This window comes from Exophiala oligosperma (assembly GCF_000835515.1).
Source record: "Exophiala oligosperma strain CBS 72588 unplaced genomic scaffold supercont1.8, whole genome shotgun sequence".
Taxonomy (NCBI): domain Eukaryota; kingdom Fungi; phylum Ascomycota; class Eurotiomycetes; order Chaetothyriales; family Herpotrichiellaceae; genus Exophiala; species Exophiala oligosperma.
The window spans coordinates 888936-902419 of record NW_015622825.1 but is presented as its reverse complement, the minus strand read 5'-3'; the positions used below and the strand labels follow the sequence as shown (position 1 = coordinate 902419).

Genomic DNA, 13484 nt, shown 5'->3' with positions numbered 1-13484 from the left:
TTTCATTTTGGGCAACAGGCTGAACACGTGACAGACTGCTTTCCCGCACATTCCATCTCATCCTCCCCTCATTGACAGTCTGTCTTTTGTAGCTCAATCGTGGGTTGTTTTGGGCCTTCTTATCTGTCGCTTTGATGACTCTATCAACCACAATGGCGGGCAAATCCCTATTAGTTCAAGGATCATCCTGTTGTGTGTATTATACATGACCTTTTGCCAGGAAAAAGGAAGTTCAACATATCATCCCTTGTGGACTTGCTCAAGAAGGAGACCACAACAGGTACACCTAACAACACGATCTCTCATTCTGTCACATATCTCCTTCTCCTGGTTCTTCTACATCTTCTTCCTCTGCTCATTCGCCTTTTAGTTCTTCTCCTCCTTTGCCTATGCGGTAGAAGTCCATCTCCTACCGCAGCTGTGCAGCTAACCCCCAAGAACCATCTCACCGTCACCCTCCTCGACCTCTTTCGTCTCTCGACCTCATCAGCCTCTTTCTCCTCGACCTCCTCAGCCTCTTTCTCCTCGACCTCCTCATCATCGTCCTCGTCCTCGTCCTCCTCGACCTCGTTCCCCTGCTCCTCCTGCTCCACGGCTCGCTCCATCAGCTTCCTCTGCAGAGAAGTATTTTCCGGGCCGAGAGAGGGCAACATGACTGTCTATCCCACGACTTTCGCAGTTTCATCGACTGGGAAGTATAGCAGTTCACTCGTCTCTTTTCACGTCCGTTCCTGCCACGGCTCCATCAGTCTCTCTATGCAAAAGGGTCCGAGCGTCAGTCCTCTCAGCTTGTCACATATACGCTCTGCACAACTGTCTCGAATCCCTCTATAGGCAGGACCACCCCTCGCTCTCCTCTGCGTCGAGATTCTGACGGTGAAACAGACTGGGTACCGACAAGACCTAATGGATTTGTTGCGAGCCGCTCCGAAAGAATTTCCCAATAAGCAAAGCAAGCACTCCTCAACAATGACCGTCTCTGCTCATTCGAGCATCCTTCATGTCTGCTCCGGAACTGCCTGCAGGAAATCTTCTTGAAATGGTTTTGCGGAACACAACGCAGACCAATCCGAGCCACGAGGATGAGAAGAGTTGAGAGAAGTCTCGAGAGTTATGGCCGAAGCGACGAGCAAAAAAATGGTCAGAACAATGCATAAATGCAATCAACTGAATCCTTGCCGCCGAGATACCAAGGACCATCGGTTTTTGCCTTGAACGTACACGAAGAGATCCACGACAAAGACAGAGACTCGAGGCTCGTCAGCGCAGAGAAACAACTCGATCAATAACTCTCACTGACATCTCAACGATCTCCTTTGTCCTTCGTGGAACCCTCCTGCTGCGGTTGATACCCGGTGACGCATTTGGTCAACGGGAAAAGAGAAACGAAAGAGAAAAGACTTTGATGGGACCAAGATACACACGCTTTCTGGCTGCGGCCCATTTCTCTCAGAGGAAGAAGATTGCTCCTTGGTGTTCATCTGTCCGCCGCCGGATACCACGCTTTTATCATGTACGGCCTGGAGGAATCTGCCCGCTTCAGTTTTTCAAGGCTCACGAAAGAAGAGCATGACTTCTTGTATCATCACTGCTCGGAAATCAGGACGGACACAGACAGAATTCGTGCTTTGAGAGAGCTCGGCTTTGTCTCGGACCATGGCAACGAGTACGGCAGCGAGTGCCAGAACTTACGGGAAAGGCTCGGACACGCACGACCTCACACCGTCTCACACCTCGACGAGTTCCTGCTTGAAAAGCAGCGTGTCCTCGTCGGTGAATTGCGGTGTCTGCTCAGTTCTGAAGTTGCCCGTGGCTTCGTATGGCCGAAACACACAAAAACCTCTGGATCTCGTTGAGTTGCACTTGGAATTCTCTGAATTTTTCACAGATACTAAAGAAACATCGGAAGATTCGACTGGATATCTTGTCGACTGTTTTCACTGTTGTTTCGGCCTGAAAATGCTGAAAACTTGCTGAAATCGTTGCCACGTGGTTCCATGAAAAACGAAAACCGTCTGGATTGCGCTACTCTGCAATTGAAATTCTTCGAAATCTTCAGGGATACAGAGCGCACACTGGAAGATTCTGCCGAGCACTTTTTATTCTGTTTTTTTTGAGGTTGCGGTGGTGAAAATGATGAAAATGCTGAAGATACGAAATCGTTGCCACGTGGCTCCTCATGACCGAGAAAGCCCCGAAAACCATCAAAATCAACTGGATCTTGGTCTGTTGCGCTTTGGAATCTCTGAGAGTCTCACAGACGCAGGAGATACGTTGGAAGATTGTGAATCAACTGTTTTTTTTGCGATTACGACAGTCGGGACGATGAAACTGATGGAATTGCTGAAATCGTTGCCACGTGGCGCGCTCTTATAGCCGAGATTCAACAAAATCACCTGTTACGGCACTTTGCACTCGAGAATTTTCAGATACTTTTCCATGGGCAAAAGAAACGAGCTCTAAAAGTCCATGGGAGGACTTTTCCAGCTGTTTTTATCTTGTTGGAAACATGAAAACGGTGAAAACGGTGAAAACTCGGAACTCGTTGCCACGTGGCGTCCCTACGACCGAGAGTCGAGAAACTGACAAAAGCCTGAATTGCATGGTGTTTTGCTTGAGAATCTTCAGAGATTTTAGCATAGGCACAGTATTTCAACTACAATGAGCTACTACAACACTTTAAAAACTGAATTCATTGTGGTTGTGACGGCGAAAATGCTCCTGGAATCGTTAGCACTGGCTGTGATTATGGCCGAGAAGACTCAAAGATTGCGATTCCCAACGCCGGGCTCGACAAATGATGCTTTCAGATATGTGCAATGTGAATTGAAGACTCAACCATCAAAAACCTATCAAATGTTTCTCTCGGTGGTTGCGGTGATGGGAAATTGGCTGAACTCCTGAACTGCTGAAACTCGGTGCCATGGAGCTACAGCTTGACGACAATGTGCGGGTATACAATATCCATATGTGGCTGTATCATGCCTTAATCTTCTCTTCTCTCACCACACGAAAGTATTTCAAAATCGGTCACGCGTGTGGCTGGGCTTGAAACGGTAAAACCGCGTCAAGCTGGCAAACCGGGGCGATGAATCTACTACCCCAGCTGCTTTTTGCTTCTCATTGGCCTTTTCAAGTACGTCAAATCGTCAAAACACTACGGAGGATGAATACCAAACTGAATGCCACTCAAGTTGCTATCCTAGAGCAATGTGCACTTGCAACAGAACACCAACCGCTCGGAGGATCCCTTCATGGTAACGCAGTCGCCAAACTGAACGACAGCACTGTCGTCAAGTGGGGGATACGGTGTCTTCGAGCAGGAATACTAGAATCAGCGCAAAGCACATCATCTGTTGGACCACAGAATCTTTCGGGTACCCAAAGTCTTTGATTTCTTTGAGGACGATACCGGGCAGGGATATCTCGTGATGGAGTCGACGGCGGGGGAAAAGAAGCGCAGGATCGAGGACCAGGGAGATCTGGAGGCCCTGGTTCGAGTGTTGCAGCACTTCGCGACCGTGCGATCCCCGACTCCAGGGCCACTGGCTGGACCTGGTCCGGCCTACGCACTCTTGTTCGGTGATTCCGATCTTCTCGACAACAATCGTGCTTTTGCTTTTTCACCTTCAGACATTTGCTTGTGTCATCTGGACTTCTTCCCGCACAACATAAAGTGGCAGAGAGGCGAGCCCCCGTGTGCGTTGGACTGGCTCAGCGCAGGCTTTTGGCCACACATTTTCGAGAAATGCTCGCATTTGATCATCGAAGACGGCAGTATCCCCGTCTTCGGGCAGATGTGGTTTCCCGGCACAGATTGCGAGCAGATTGTATCGGTTGTGGAGGCATGGAGCAACATTCGAAGAGACCATTTTTGGGCTTGTTCGCGTCATTCTCACGTTCACCACTGACCTTTCCAGTTACCCTCATCACCTTCGCCAGAGGGTTGATCTCGCGGATCTTGACCTCACGTACGAACATGCACCAGATCCAAGAGCTTCTCCGGGAAGCCGAGATTCGTCCGGATAACCTATGATCGCAGCCAGACACAGTCGCCACAAGACGACAGACCTTGGGGAGAGAAAAGGATGCTTTATGGCATCAGGGAAACCTCTTGATCCGTTTCAAGGAAGTGGTGGACGGCTACAAGAGGGTTCGTCACGTTGGCTGCCACGATGGTTTTGACGATATTCCGTACTTGTTTTCTGGACGATTCGACTACTTGGAGGTGTTGGTATGCGGAGAAGGGTGCTCAAAGATTCGGCCATGAGCTTAGCGGAAAGCGACGAGGATTGAGCCGAACGGTTACGGGACGAGAAAGAGCGCAGGCTTCTGACAAAAGCCCGCACGCTGCTCAGGGAGCTTTATCAATATAGGCCGAGAGGAATCTCGGGTCCAGACTTCCAAAGTAGCTTTGAAGCTGTGGAGCTTTCCCTTGAACCAGTGCACGAAACCTATCACGGAATGGGCTGTTTGAACAGTCGAATGACCAACAACACTGGTCATACCAGAGAATACTATGGTTACACCGAATGGGTTCCATTTGGACGTGGCCCGATGGTCGGAACAAGAACGTGCGCAAAAGGAGAATATGAAGCGGAACTTGGTTCTATATTGGCTGGAAAAGACTAGAACTGAGGTCGTATAATTCGTCGCTTCATTACTGGCATCATTACTGGCATCATTCTGGCATCATCCCTTGCTGTCCTTCTATTCTGCAAGCTTGCCGTCACTACACTGTCTTCCACTTAGTCAGTCACATCCACTGTGCAGGCTCACGGCAAGTTCGTTCTCCGTGAACCTGACCAATTTCGGGTAACCAGCCATCCGTGAAAAGGAGGAAGCTCTAGACTCACCTTATCTGCGACAATAGGTTGCACACTCAAGGCAAGGATTGTGATTGTATGGGTTTCTGACATTGTGTGTTTTTGCGCCAATGACACATTGAAAGACGAAACGTCCGTCGCGATTTGGCCCATTATCACATATGCAGCTGGCCAAATTCCACAGCGAGTCACGCTGGTTGGAGCGTGCTTGACTGCGTTTATTACACATCAACCGTCTGCGAGTTCGACAAGTGGAGTCTTCGCAGTATCTGATGGCGTGGCTGGAATGGCGACCGCACCGATGGACTTCCGTCACATGGTGGCACGTTGTGATTTCTCTAGAGCGTGGTTGCTGGCAGGGAAATACTGTAGGGATGCAGGTCAGGAAGGTATTACAGCACAAGGAGTATAAGAGCAAGAAGATGAGTAATGATCAAGGACGAAAAGAAGAGTCGTCATGATGATGGGAAAAGGAGTGTATTCAAAACCGTCGTGGTTGGTCTTATAAGAACACATTGTACTGCGAATATGGAAATTGACATATCTATTCTGCTCTCAGTTTGATCGGTCGCGCGCTTCATGATTCAAGTCAGAGACAATCCGGGAGATGACCCATCCTGAGGATACCCAGGTTCAACGGGATCCTAGTCGACGCAGGAGGACGGGTGTTTACAGAGATGGCACCTGCACCCACTCTCGGCTTCTCTACGCAGACCTTGTATTCTCTTCTCCACCCAGAGACAATCCACTTTTGCTTCAAGACGGAACAGGGTAGACGGCTCATTGTTCCGATCAACGCCAGCAATGCCTACTCTTGTTCCGAGCCTCAACCTGACGACGACATTGATTCCGAACCATCAATCAACGGCGAGCTGCCGACATTCTCATTCCATGAGATCGACGTTCTCGAGGTCTTTGTCGGACCTTGTGTCGTCAGCCAAGTCCAAGTCAACGGGTAAAAAATGCTTTCGTAAAGCTCACACGACGGGGTCGCCATTTGACCTCGATATCGAGCGGGAGCTGTCCACCCTCCTCACACTAGAGAAGATTCGCTCCGAAACGACGACTAGCAGGACGCTGCAGGTGCCGAGATTGTGCGGCTACGTCGAGGACGCCGAGAGCGGGCGTATCATCGGTCTCCTCCGCCAGTGAATTCCTCCTGGAATGCTCGGTGGCAAGCTGGCGAGAATAAACGTCGAGACGATATCGAAAGCGACGAGGGAGAAATGGGCCGGCCAGATCCGTGAGACGGTGGATCGGCTGCACGAGTTTGGCGTGGTATGGGGCGACGGAAAGGCCGGCAACGTCTTCATCGACGATCAAGACAATGCGTGGCTGATCGACTTCGGCGGTGGCTGGACGGAGGGATGGGTGGATGAGGAGGTGGCAGATACCGTTGAAGGGGATGAACAAGCGGTCAATAGCATCGGGAAGTTCTTGGACGTCGGGAAGGGCTTGACACTTTGACGGACTCGTGAGTTCACTCGACCACGGAAAACAATTGGACTTTTGGCGGCCATCTTGATCTTGACATCGGGTGGCAGGATTTTGGACGGGGTTTTTTCTTTCTACCCATGGTTGAATCTTCTCTACGCGAGTAAAAGATGGGACATGATCACCTATCGATCTGTTTGTTATTGACGGGTATGACAGACACGCGATGGGAAACTGGGTATGAGGTCTCTGGTACGAAGCTTTTGGAATCTATTTGCACTTGGCATGACTGTAGTAGACCCAGGTGTAGAGGGCACAATCTTGGTCGCGGGTACTGCTACAACTATCTAGACAGGTGAGGGGGGTATATACTGCTGGCTGCAGGCAAAAACGATTCCTCACTGAATGACTACTACACGCACGACTACAATTCCCCCTGTTTCCCATGGCGAAGTTGATAAATCTTGTTTCTTATTGCTCATAGGCATTCCCTCGGCGACTCGGTGGGCTTCGGATGGTGGTCGCTTATGATGGTCAGGAGGAGATGGTGCGAGGCGGGTCCTCCGATCCGGCGTGAGTGAAACCCGCTTTCCAGTGCCTTGGGTCGTGAGGCTGGCTGTTGAACTGTCGTTACATTGATCAACATTTCCTTGGACGCGGATATGAGAGTCAGAGAAGAATCGGGCAGGATTGCCAATGTTCGGCTGGGTGTTGGTATGAAAGACCGGTAACAACATTTGCTTTGTTTGTATACGATACGAGAGACGTTAAGCCGGGAAACTACGACTGCTCATCAAGTGGCTGTGCTCTGCAGAAACCACATGCTTAGTGGGCCGTCTGTTTCTCCGTAGCAACTCCCCATCTATTCACAGGTTGTTTGTTCACACCATCCCAACAAACCCATCACAACAATCCCATCATCGCAACAACAGCATCCTTGGTCCAGCTTACATCTTCTTCGCACCCTCCCAGACGCAAGTGTGAAGATGGATTCACGACAGACTTCTGTCCTTGGACAGAATCACGACGAGAACTGCGCTACGGATCACTCTGCCATGAGCGGCGATGGTCCAAATTCACTTCCTGCACAAGGTACCCAAGGCACTTCTCATCTCTAATCCTAAGCCCTCATTGACCAACATCACAGCCTCTGAGAACGCGGAACAACCCTACAAGTTCGAGTTGCAAGCTCTTGTGACTTATCTCCGAGACCGACAAGGCGGCCTTCGACGCTCCGACGCCGAAAGAAACGACTTCTTCCTTCCCGCCGAGCAATTCAAACAATTCGACGAGTTGGCAGAAGGCGGTGAATTCTCAGGAACACGCGTGAGGTAGGTTTACGGGACTCTGAAGGCTGGCTGAATACCCTACCAGGGGTCCAGTGAGTTCAAAGTGCTCCTAAAAGCTGACTATTGACAATAGATACGACTATTCCTATGCCACTGAAACTCTGACTTTGATACTGCACGGGATCAAACACGAATTCATCGTTGCGTATCTCAATTCATGCTTGACGTCTTTCATCGGCGGAGTCAAAGACAAGGCGGAACCCTCCATGGCCAACTTTGCCGCGTCGCTCAGACCTACCCTCTCTGCAGCCCTTTACTATCCGTTCAAGAACCCCAAGGGCAGGGACCAGCGTTCACCTGATGTCAGCTTCATAGATGTAAAGAATGCCGAGTACCCGGTTCTGGTTGGTGAAGTCGCAGTCTCGCAGACAACCAAAGAGCTACACAAACGTGCACAAGAATACATCGAGCAGACTCAGGGTCGGATCCGAACTGTCATCACAGTCGACGTTGACCATCCAGTTGGCAAAGGAGCACGTCTCTTGGTTTGGAGGGCAAAGTTTGGTGGAGACGAGAAGTTTGAAGGGGTAGCCTGCGGTGATGCCGTGGTAAGATCAAACCCCCAAACCCTCCCGAAAAGGTCGGTCCCTCGTGAGATCAATCACAGTACTAATCGGTGGTGTCTCAACTAGGAAATTCGAAACAAGGACGGTGTCAAGAACCCCGATAGCCAAGCTGGACTTTTTCTATCGCTTGAAGACTTTGGTTTCGTCCGAGGAACAGATGGGGAGGATACGGATCTTCAATCTGTCGCCGCCGTCAACGTGGCCAATATGGACGATCTGTGCAAGGTATTGGAATACGCAGAGGAGGTGAACGAACTCCGCAGAGTCCGTAAAGACCTCAGGACAGGACGAAGCTAGAATGGAAGCAATCATCTTCATGTCTGCTCCTTTTGCAGATCCGAGGGTCCAAGTGATTGCATGGTTGGGGCATCGACCTGATTGATGTCGTCGAGAGCTGAGCTGAGCCAGGAAGTAATGCCATGGCAAGCTCTAGCAAACATCGGCCACAATTGTTTTTCAGCGCGCAGCACCTTTTCCCCCTACTGTACGTACGAGATACATATCATTGCTCAGACACACAAAATCTTGCTTGACGTCGTCGGGCAAATTGACCCCTTCGACAGCAGAATTGCAAGGAACAAGATACGAGCTAGAAAATGAAATGGCCCAGGTTAGGGTTTCCACACACACACACACACACAGAGCATCCGCCGCCTGTTTTTTTTTAGTTTTTATTATTATTTAAATTATGCTCCGGCCCCCTTGAAGCCGCACACAGACTGCGAGTGCGTTCAATCTGTAAGACTTGACTAAAAAAAAGGGGCTAACAACGACGACGATGACGACGGCTCACAATGTTGTCCACATACGGCTCCTCCCGTGACTAGTGGTCGATCTACCTGTATTGTACAATATTGTACTTGTACAATAGATTAGGGCCCGGGATCGACTCGACCGTGTGCCGCTAAATGGGTCCTCGCTCCCGTCCCTTTTCTGTGCCTTGCCGACCTCCTTGAATCCTGTCATGACCATGGGTTTGAAATGAAGAATTCAATACGAAGGAGGACTAGACTACGAGTCACCAGCACAAGGCTAGTAGTTCTCTGGCAACCTTTCTCCTTTTCTGACACTTCTGCGCAACCTGGATCGTACCAGAAGGAATTCTGAGCAGTGATGTGATGTCACTATCTGACGCTCTCCTCTCATCTGATTGGTCTAGGATTATTGTGCACAGAGTCCTAGATATCTTAAAGTCGCAAACAATAAACTCAAGACAATATAAGAGCTTGCACTCGACACATCCAAGATAGCTAGGGGCTCGTCATTGTTATTTCGCAACACACTCAAGATACCATTTCGGAAAGGTCTTGCAACCACAACATGCAAAATAGTTGGGACTTACGATTATATCTTGAAACAGATGTCTCTCATGTTGTGATTCGCCCGCTAGAGGCAATCACAAATCTCAACATTCGAAGCACGGATCTGTCAAACAAGGAAGAGGTCTCACCATAGTTGAAGCAGACCGGGTCTGCAATGCTCTTCCAATTACCTTGAGTTTATAATTATTAACTCTAGATATCTAGGACTCTGTGCACTTTGGATGATTAAGAGTATTGACCAATCAGATGAGAGAAGAGTGTCAGAGAGTGACATCATATTGTTTGCCAAGAATTATTGCCGGTACGACTTTGGCCGCACAGGATTGACAAGGGTGACCACAGAGGGGAAAACCTGTGATGGCCAGAGGGATTACTTCTGGCTGTGAGGGGTAGACTGTCAGCTGGTGAGGACTCAGGAGTAAGTTGTACAGCACCTCCGCACCAAGTCACCGTCCACCCCCGCATGCCAGGTCAACCCCTTTTACTAGCCCACATCATAGTTCTGAATTATAGCAGTGGAAGCTAATGTTGATCTTGTTATTTTGTCTACTTCCTCAAGGAGTAGAGGCACATATATACATCAAAGCAACCTACTAGAAGCTTCCTCACGATTTCCAAGCACGCGGAATGATTCCAGAAGACTTTTATACATATTATAATAGTCGGTTGAGCCTTATATCACAATAATCATGAGAATTGATTGTAATTATATAGGCATATCATGAGATTTCATGTTGTAATAGGTATCATTTGATAGCGCTTTTTTCAGAGAATATAACTCTCTAGTTATGTAACTAATATCGCGTGTACCAGCCCTTTACCTCGAGGACAGCGTTAACCCTGGTGTCCATACTCTTAACAACACTCCTAATTCTTTCAGGAGAAATAGAAGCTCATGCCCATTAAATAGCAATCTTGAAACGCTCTCGAATCTCTTCGGAATTACCTGTTGTAAATTGTAATTCATGATTAATAATATTGACAAGGTATTTAATCTTAAACCAGAGGTTTTCAATCGGGTTTAAATCTGGAGAACAAGGAGGCCAATTCATAACCTTAATACCATTATCCTCAAACCATTTTCTAACCTTTTTAGCTCCATGAATAGATGTGTTATCCTGTGTAAATATTATGCCTAGTTCCTAGATAGATAGGATATTGTTGTCAAGGACTTTTAGATAGGAATTCGCTGAGTAGCCCATTTTTTTAAGCTTAAAGTCTCGCTCAAGAATATAGGCATTTAATGCTTTAGTTCTGAAGATAGTGTACTGGGAAAGGATGGGGATGTACCCTTATCGTCAGTGATGATTAGCTGTTACAAGTGTGCGCGTGGGGTGACGGGAGGAGGCTGGGCGTGACATCGGCCCGAGTAGATAGCAAGAAGCAACAAGAATAGCATATAGAGATGTGTAACGGGCCATAACGGCGAGGCCGTCTTGCAATGCAATGAGTTTACTTTTCCTGGAACTATGAGTGCGCCGTTCTCTGGTGGCTGTGAGCCCTAGGTACGTGATGCTGAACGAGTAACACCAGGACCTTGTGGCCCCGTGAATGTCGAGTGCGCCTGTACAGATACAGGTGGCTAGGACGACTAAGCGGCGAGTGCCAACAAGGCCCTGAGGTCGACGAGGGCGTCGACATTACCTACAGGGCGCTGCAAGGTTGCAGCGCAGGTCACAGAAAGAGTCTTTACAGGATCAGGAGGATCTCTGAGGTCGAAGGTTGTTGTTGTTGCGGTTACAGACTACCCCTGTGCGCACCTGGTGCTTCCACGTTTACTCCTGTTATAATATACTATAGCCCATTGTAATCGTTTCTCAGCATCCTTAGTAGTTAGACGAGGTCTCTTTTTAGCTAGTCACTTCTTCATATTATGCTGTTTTAATAGTCTGTAGATAGTGTTATTTGAGACCGTAATATCGCAACGTGCTTTAAGTTCCGCATAGGAAATCTTGGTATTATTTATAGCAGTGCGTATCATATGTCTTTTCTTATACTTAGATAGACTATGAGGTCTCCCAGACCTGGTGTTAATACGTGGTCCAGGATTATTAATAATGTCCTGTACGGAGGGTCGAGGAATGTTGTATATCGCTGCGATTTCACGCTAAGATTTCTCGCTTAGGTTAAGTCCTTGTACAGTACCTCTTTTATAGTCTGTATATTCGCGTTGACTAGACATCATAGATCTTCTCACATTTTTCACTTACCATACAAATTTATATGGAAAATGAAAAAAAGTGAAGTGAGTACTATCCTTGTGCGGGGTGAAAATACGAAGGTGGACGGTGCTGTTAACTGCGCAGTCACCCCAAATCATCATTATTATTATCATTATTGTTATTATTATTATTGCCCAATGTCAGGATGATGATCATATAACTAGTGTCAACACTACGCCGCGTTCTCAACACCGATGCCATAGTTGTTTAGCCCTCCTGGTGAAGTCTTCGAGGCTTGCGCGGCGACGTCTCCGTGGCAGTACATCATATTGTCATGCAGAAAGTGTCGAGATATCTCAGCCTGGAATCCGACTCCTTCGCAGGGAGCAGTCGGACCCCGTTCTCTCGTACGAAACCGTAACGCAGGAAGAAGCCCACCATCCTCGCCACGCGGATAGCCTGCCTGTCGGCCTCGGAGACTCCACCGACGGCCTCTTCAAAGGTTTGCCAGAACAAGTCCCCGAGCATGTGGTGATTGTCGTAATAGTGCCACCCTCGAGCGTCCATGTGGCCGAGGATGTTCTCGAGGCTCCACAGGGAAATGCCGAACGGAAGGATGCAGGCCTCAGCCCAGTCGATGATCCCAGTCAAGTGTCCCGTGTTGACATCCACATAGATGTTGAACTCGCTGAGGTCACCGTGACTCAGGACCAGAGGGTACGTCGGCGCAAAGAGCAGTGGAAGTTCGGCGCGGACCCGTCTCAGGCTGTCCATGAATCGGGAGGGCAAGGCTTGGGAAAGGAGCTCCAATTTCTGCATGAGATCGTGGTACGTGGCTTCGACGGCATTGGAGAGTACCGCCGGCCTACAATTCCACGACGCCGCGAAGTATCTATCCCCACCGATCAGCTCATCCTGAAGTGACACATTGGGGGGGGAGAGGGGGGACACGACGTACCTCGCCAAATCGACCGCGGTGTTGCGCCGTCGTGAGACCAGGTTCATCGGCGGCGGACCGGTGGGGAGATTCCACAGGGACCGCACGCGAAACCAGGAAAATCCGCAAAGTTTTTCCATCACGTAGACCAAAAATGGCGACGACCCGCCAAGCTTTCCGTGGTAGGTGCAGGCCGGCACGAGTTGCGGATGGATCATCTGGGCCAGACTCACGGCCATCATGTTCAGGACCGAGTCGTGAACCCGAAATTGCACGATCCTGGTCAGATTGGGTCCCGCCATGACGGTGTAGCTGAAGGCACCCTGGATGCTCGTGGGAATGACGATCCCACCGACAAGAGCGACGGCCAAATCGTCGCACTGTTTCCGCGTCACGGTCGGTTGAGGTCCGAAGAAGGCGTTGACTACTTTGTGAAGAGGGTCATTGGGATCCATGGTGGGCAGAAAAAAGGGAATATAGCCAAGTAGCGAGAGCAGTAGAGAGAGGACACTCTGCAATAATGCAGCATGAAGCTGTGTCGACAGTGGTTGTTTGGGGGGCCAAAGGGGATATTAATGCTGCACTGGGCGGTGGGCAAGGCTGCCGTGGCTTCCTGGGTTCAAGGCTTGTTCTAGATTAGATTTGGTGAGGGAGTCCATCCCGGCCACCCCTCTTACCTCGACTGGGCACGGAATTAGGTCATACATACAAGAAAGGACGCCGTCGAACCGTGATCTGCGACTATTGTAGGCATCCAAGACAGTTCCCCGGCGGTTGCTTTGACCATTGTAAAACCTTGGTTGGTTCCGATCTCCGAAGCCCATCGAATAACCCCAAATTGTTGATGATCTGTCTTTTGCGAAAGAATCGTGTAAACAGGCTTTGAAC

The 13484-nt window shown here is 49.2% G+C and overlaps 5 protein-coding genes across 5 annotated transcripts; 3 read left to right on the top strand and 2 right to left on the bottom strand.

Annotated features, from left to right (window-relative positions):
- Positions 1-355: 355 nt before the first annotated feature.
- PV06_08299 (uncharacterized protein) lies at positions 356-928 on the bottom strand (the record flags this gene model as incomplete). Its single annotated transcript, XM_016409618.1, has 2 exons — positions 450-928; positions 356-409 (listed from the first exon to the last, which is right to left on the bottom strand). Exons 1-2 carry the CDS (start codon positions 651-653, stop codon positions 356-358), a joined length of 258 nt encoding a protein of 85 aa, XP_016259926.1. The 5' UTR covers positions 654-928.
- A 2503-nt stretch (positions 929-3431) lies between these two features.
- PV06_08298 (uncharacterized protein) lies at positions 3432-4036 on the top strand (the record flags this gene model as incomplete). The annotated part of the gene is made up of 2 exons (XM_016409617.1): positions 3432-3882; positions 3921-4036. The coding sequence occupies 2 exons, from the start codon at positions 3432-3434 to the stop codon at positions 4034-4036; spliced, it is 567 nt and encodes a 188-aa protein (XP_016259925.1).
- A 1467-nt stretch (positions 4037-5503) lies between these two features.
- On the top strand, positions 5504-5785 carry PV06_08297 (uncharacterized protein; the record flags this gene model as incomplete). The annotated part of the gene is made up of 1 exon (XM_016409616.1): positions 5504-5785. One exon carries the CDS (start codon positions 5504-5506, stop codon positions 5783-5785), a length of 282 nt encoding a protein of 93 aa, XP_016259924.1.
- A 1376-nt stretch (positions 5786-7161) lies between these two features.
- PV06_08296 (uncharacterized protein) lies at positions 7162-8808 on the top strand. The gene is made up of 4 exons (XM_016409615.1): positions 7162-7352; positions 7408-7591; positions 7683-8157; positions 8242-8808. Exons 1-4 carry the CDS (start codon positions 7247-7249, stop codon positions 8470-8472), a joined length of 996 nt encoding a protein of 331 aa, XP_016259923.1. The 5' UTR covers positions 7162-7246; the 3' UTR covers positions 8473-8808.
- A 3175-nt stretch (positions 8809-11983) lies between these two features.
- PV06_08295 (uncharacterized protein) lies at positions 11984-13051 on the bottom strand (the record flags this gene model as incomplete). The annotated part of the gene is made up of 2 exons (XM_016409614.1): positions 11984-12551; positions 12618-13051. The coding sequence occupies 2 exons, from the start codon at positions 13049-13051 to the stop codon at positions 11984-11986; spliced, it is 1002 nt and encodes a 333-aa protein (XP_016259922.1).
- Positions 13052-13484: the final 433 nt, after the last annotated feature.

What these genes read in the sequence shown, in the direction of transcription:
- PV06_08296 (XM_016409615.1), top strand. Translation starts at nt 7,247, where the DNA reads ATGGATTCACGACAGACTTCTGTCCTTGGACAGAATCACGACGAGAAC. An exon ending in TTCTCAGGAACACGCGTGAG is followed by an intron (nt 7,592 to 7,682) that starts GTAGGTTTACGG and finishes TATTGACAATAG; the next exon opens with ATACGACTATTCCTATGCCA. An exon ending in TAGCCTGCGGTGATGCCGTG is followed by an intron (nt 8,158 to 8,241) that starts GTAAGATCAAAC and finishes TGTCTCAACTAG; the next exon opens with GAAATTCGAAACAAGGACGG.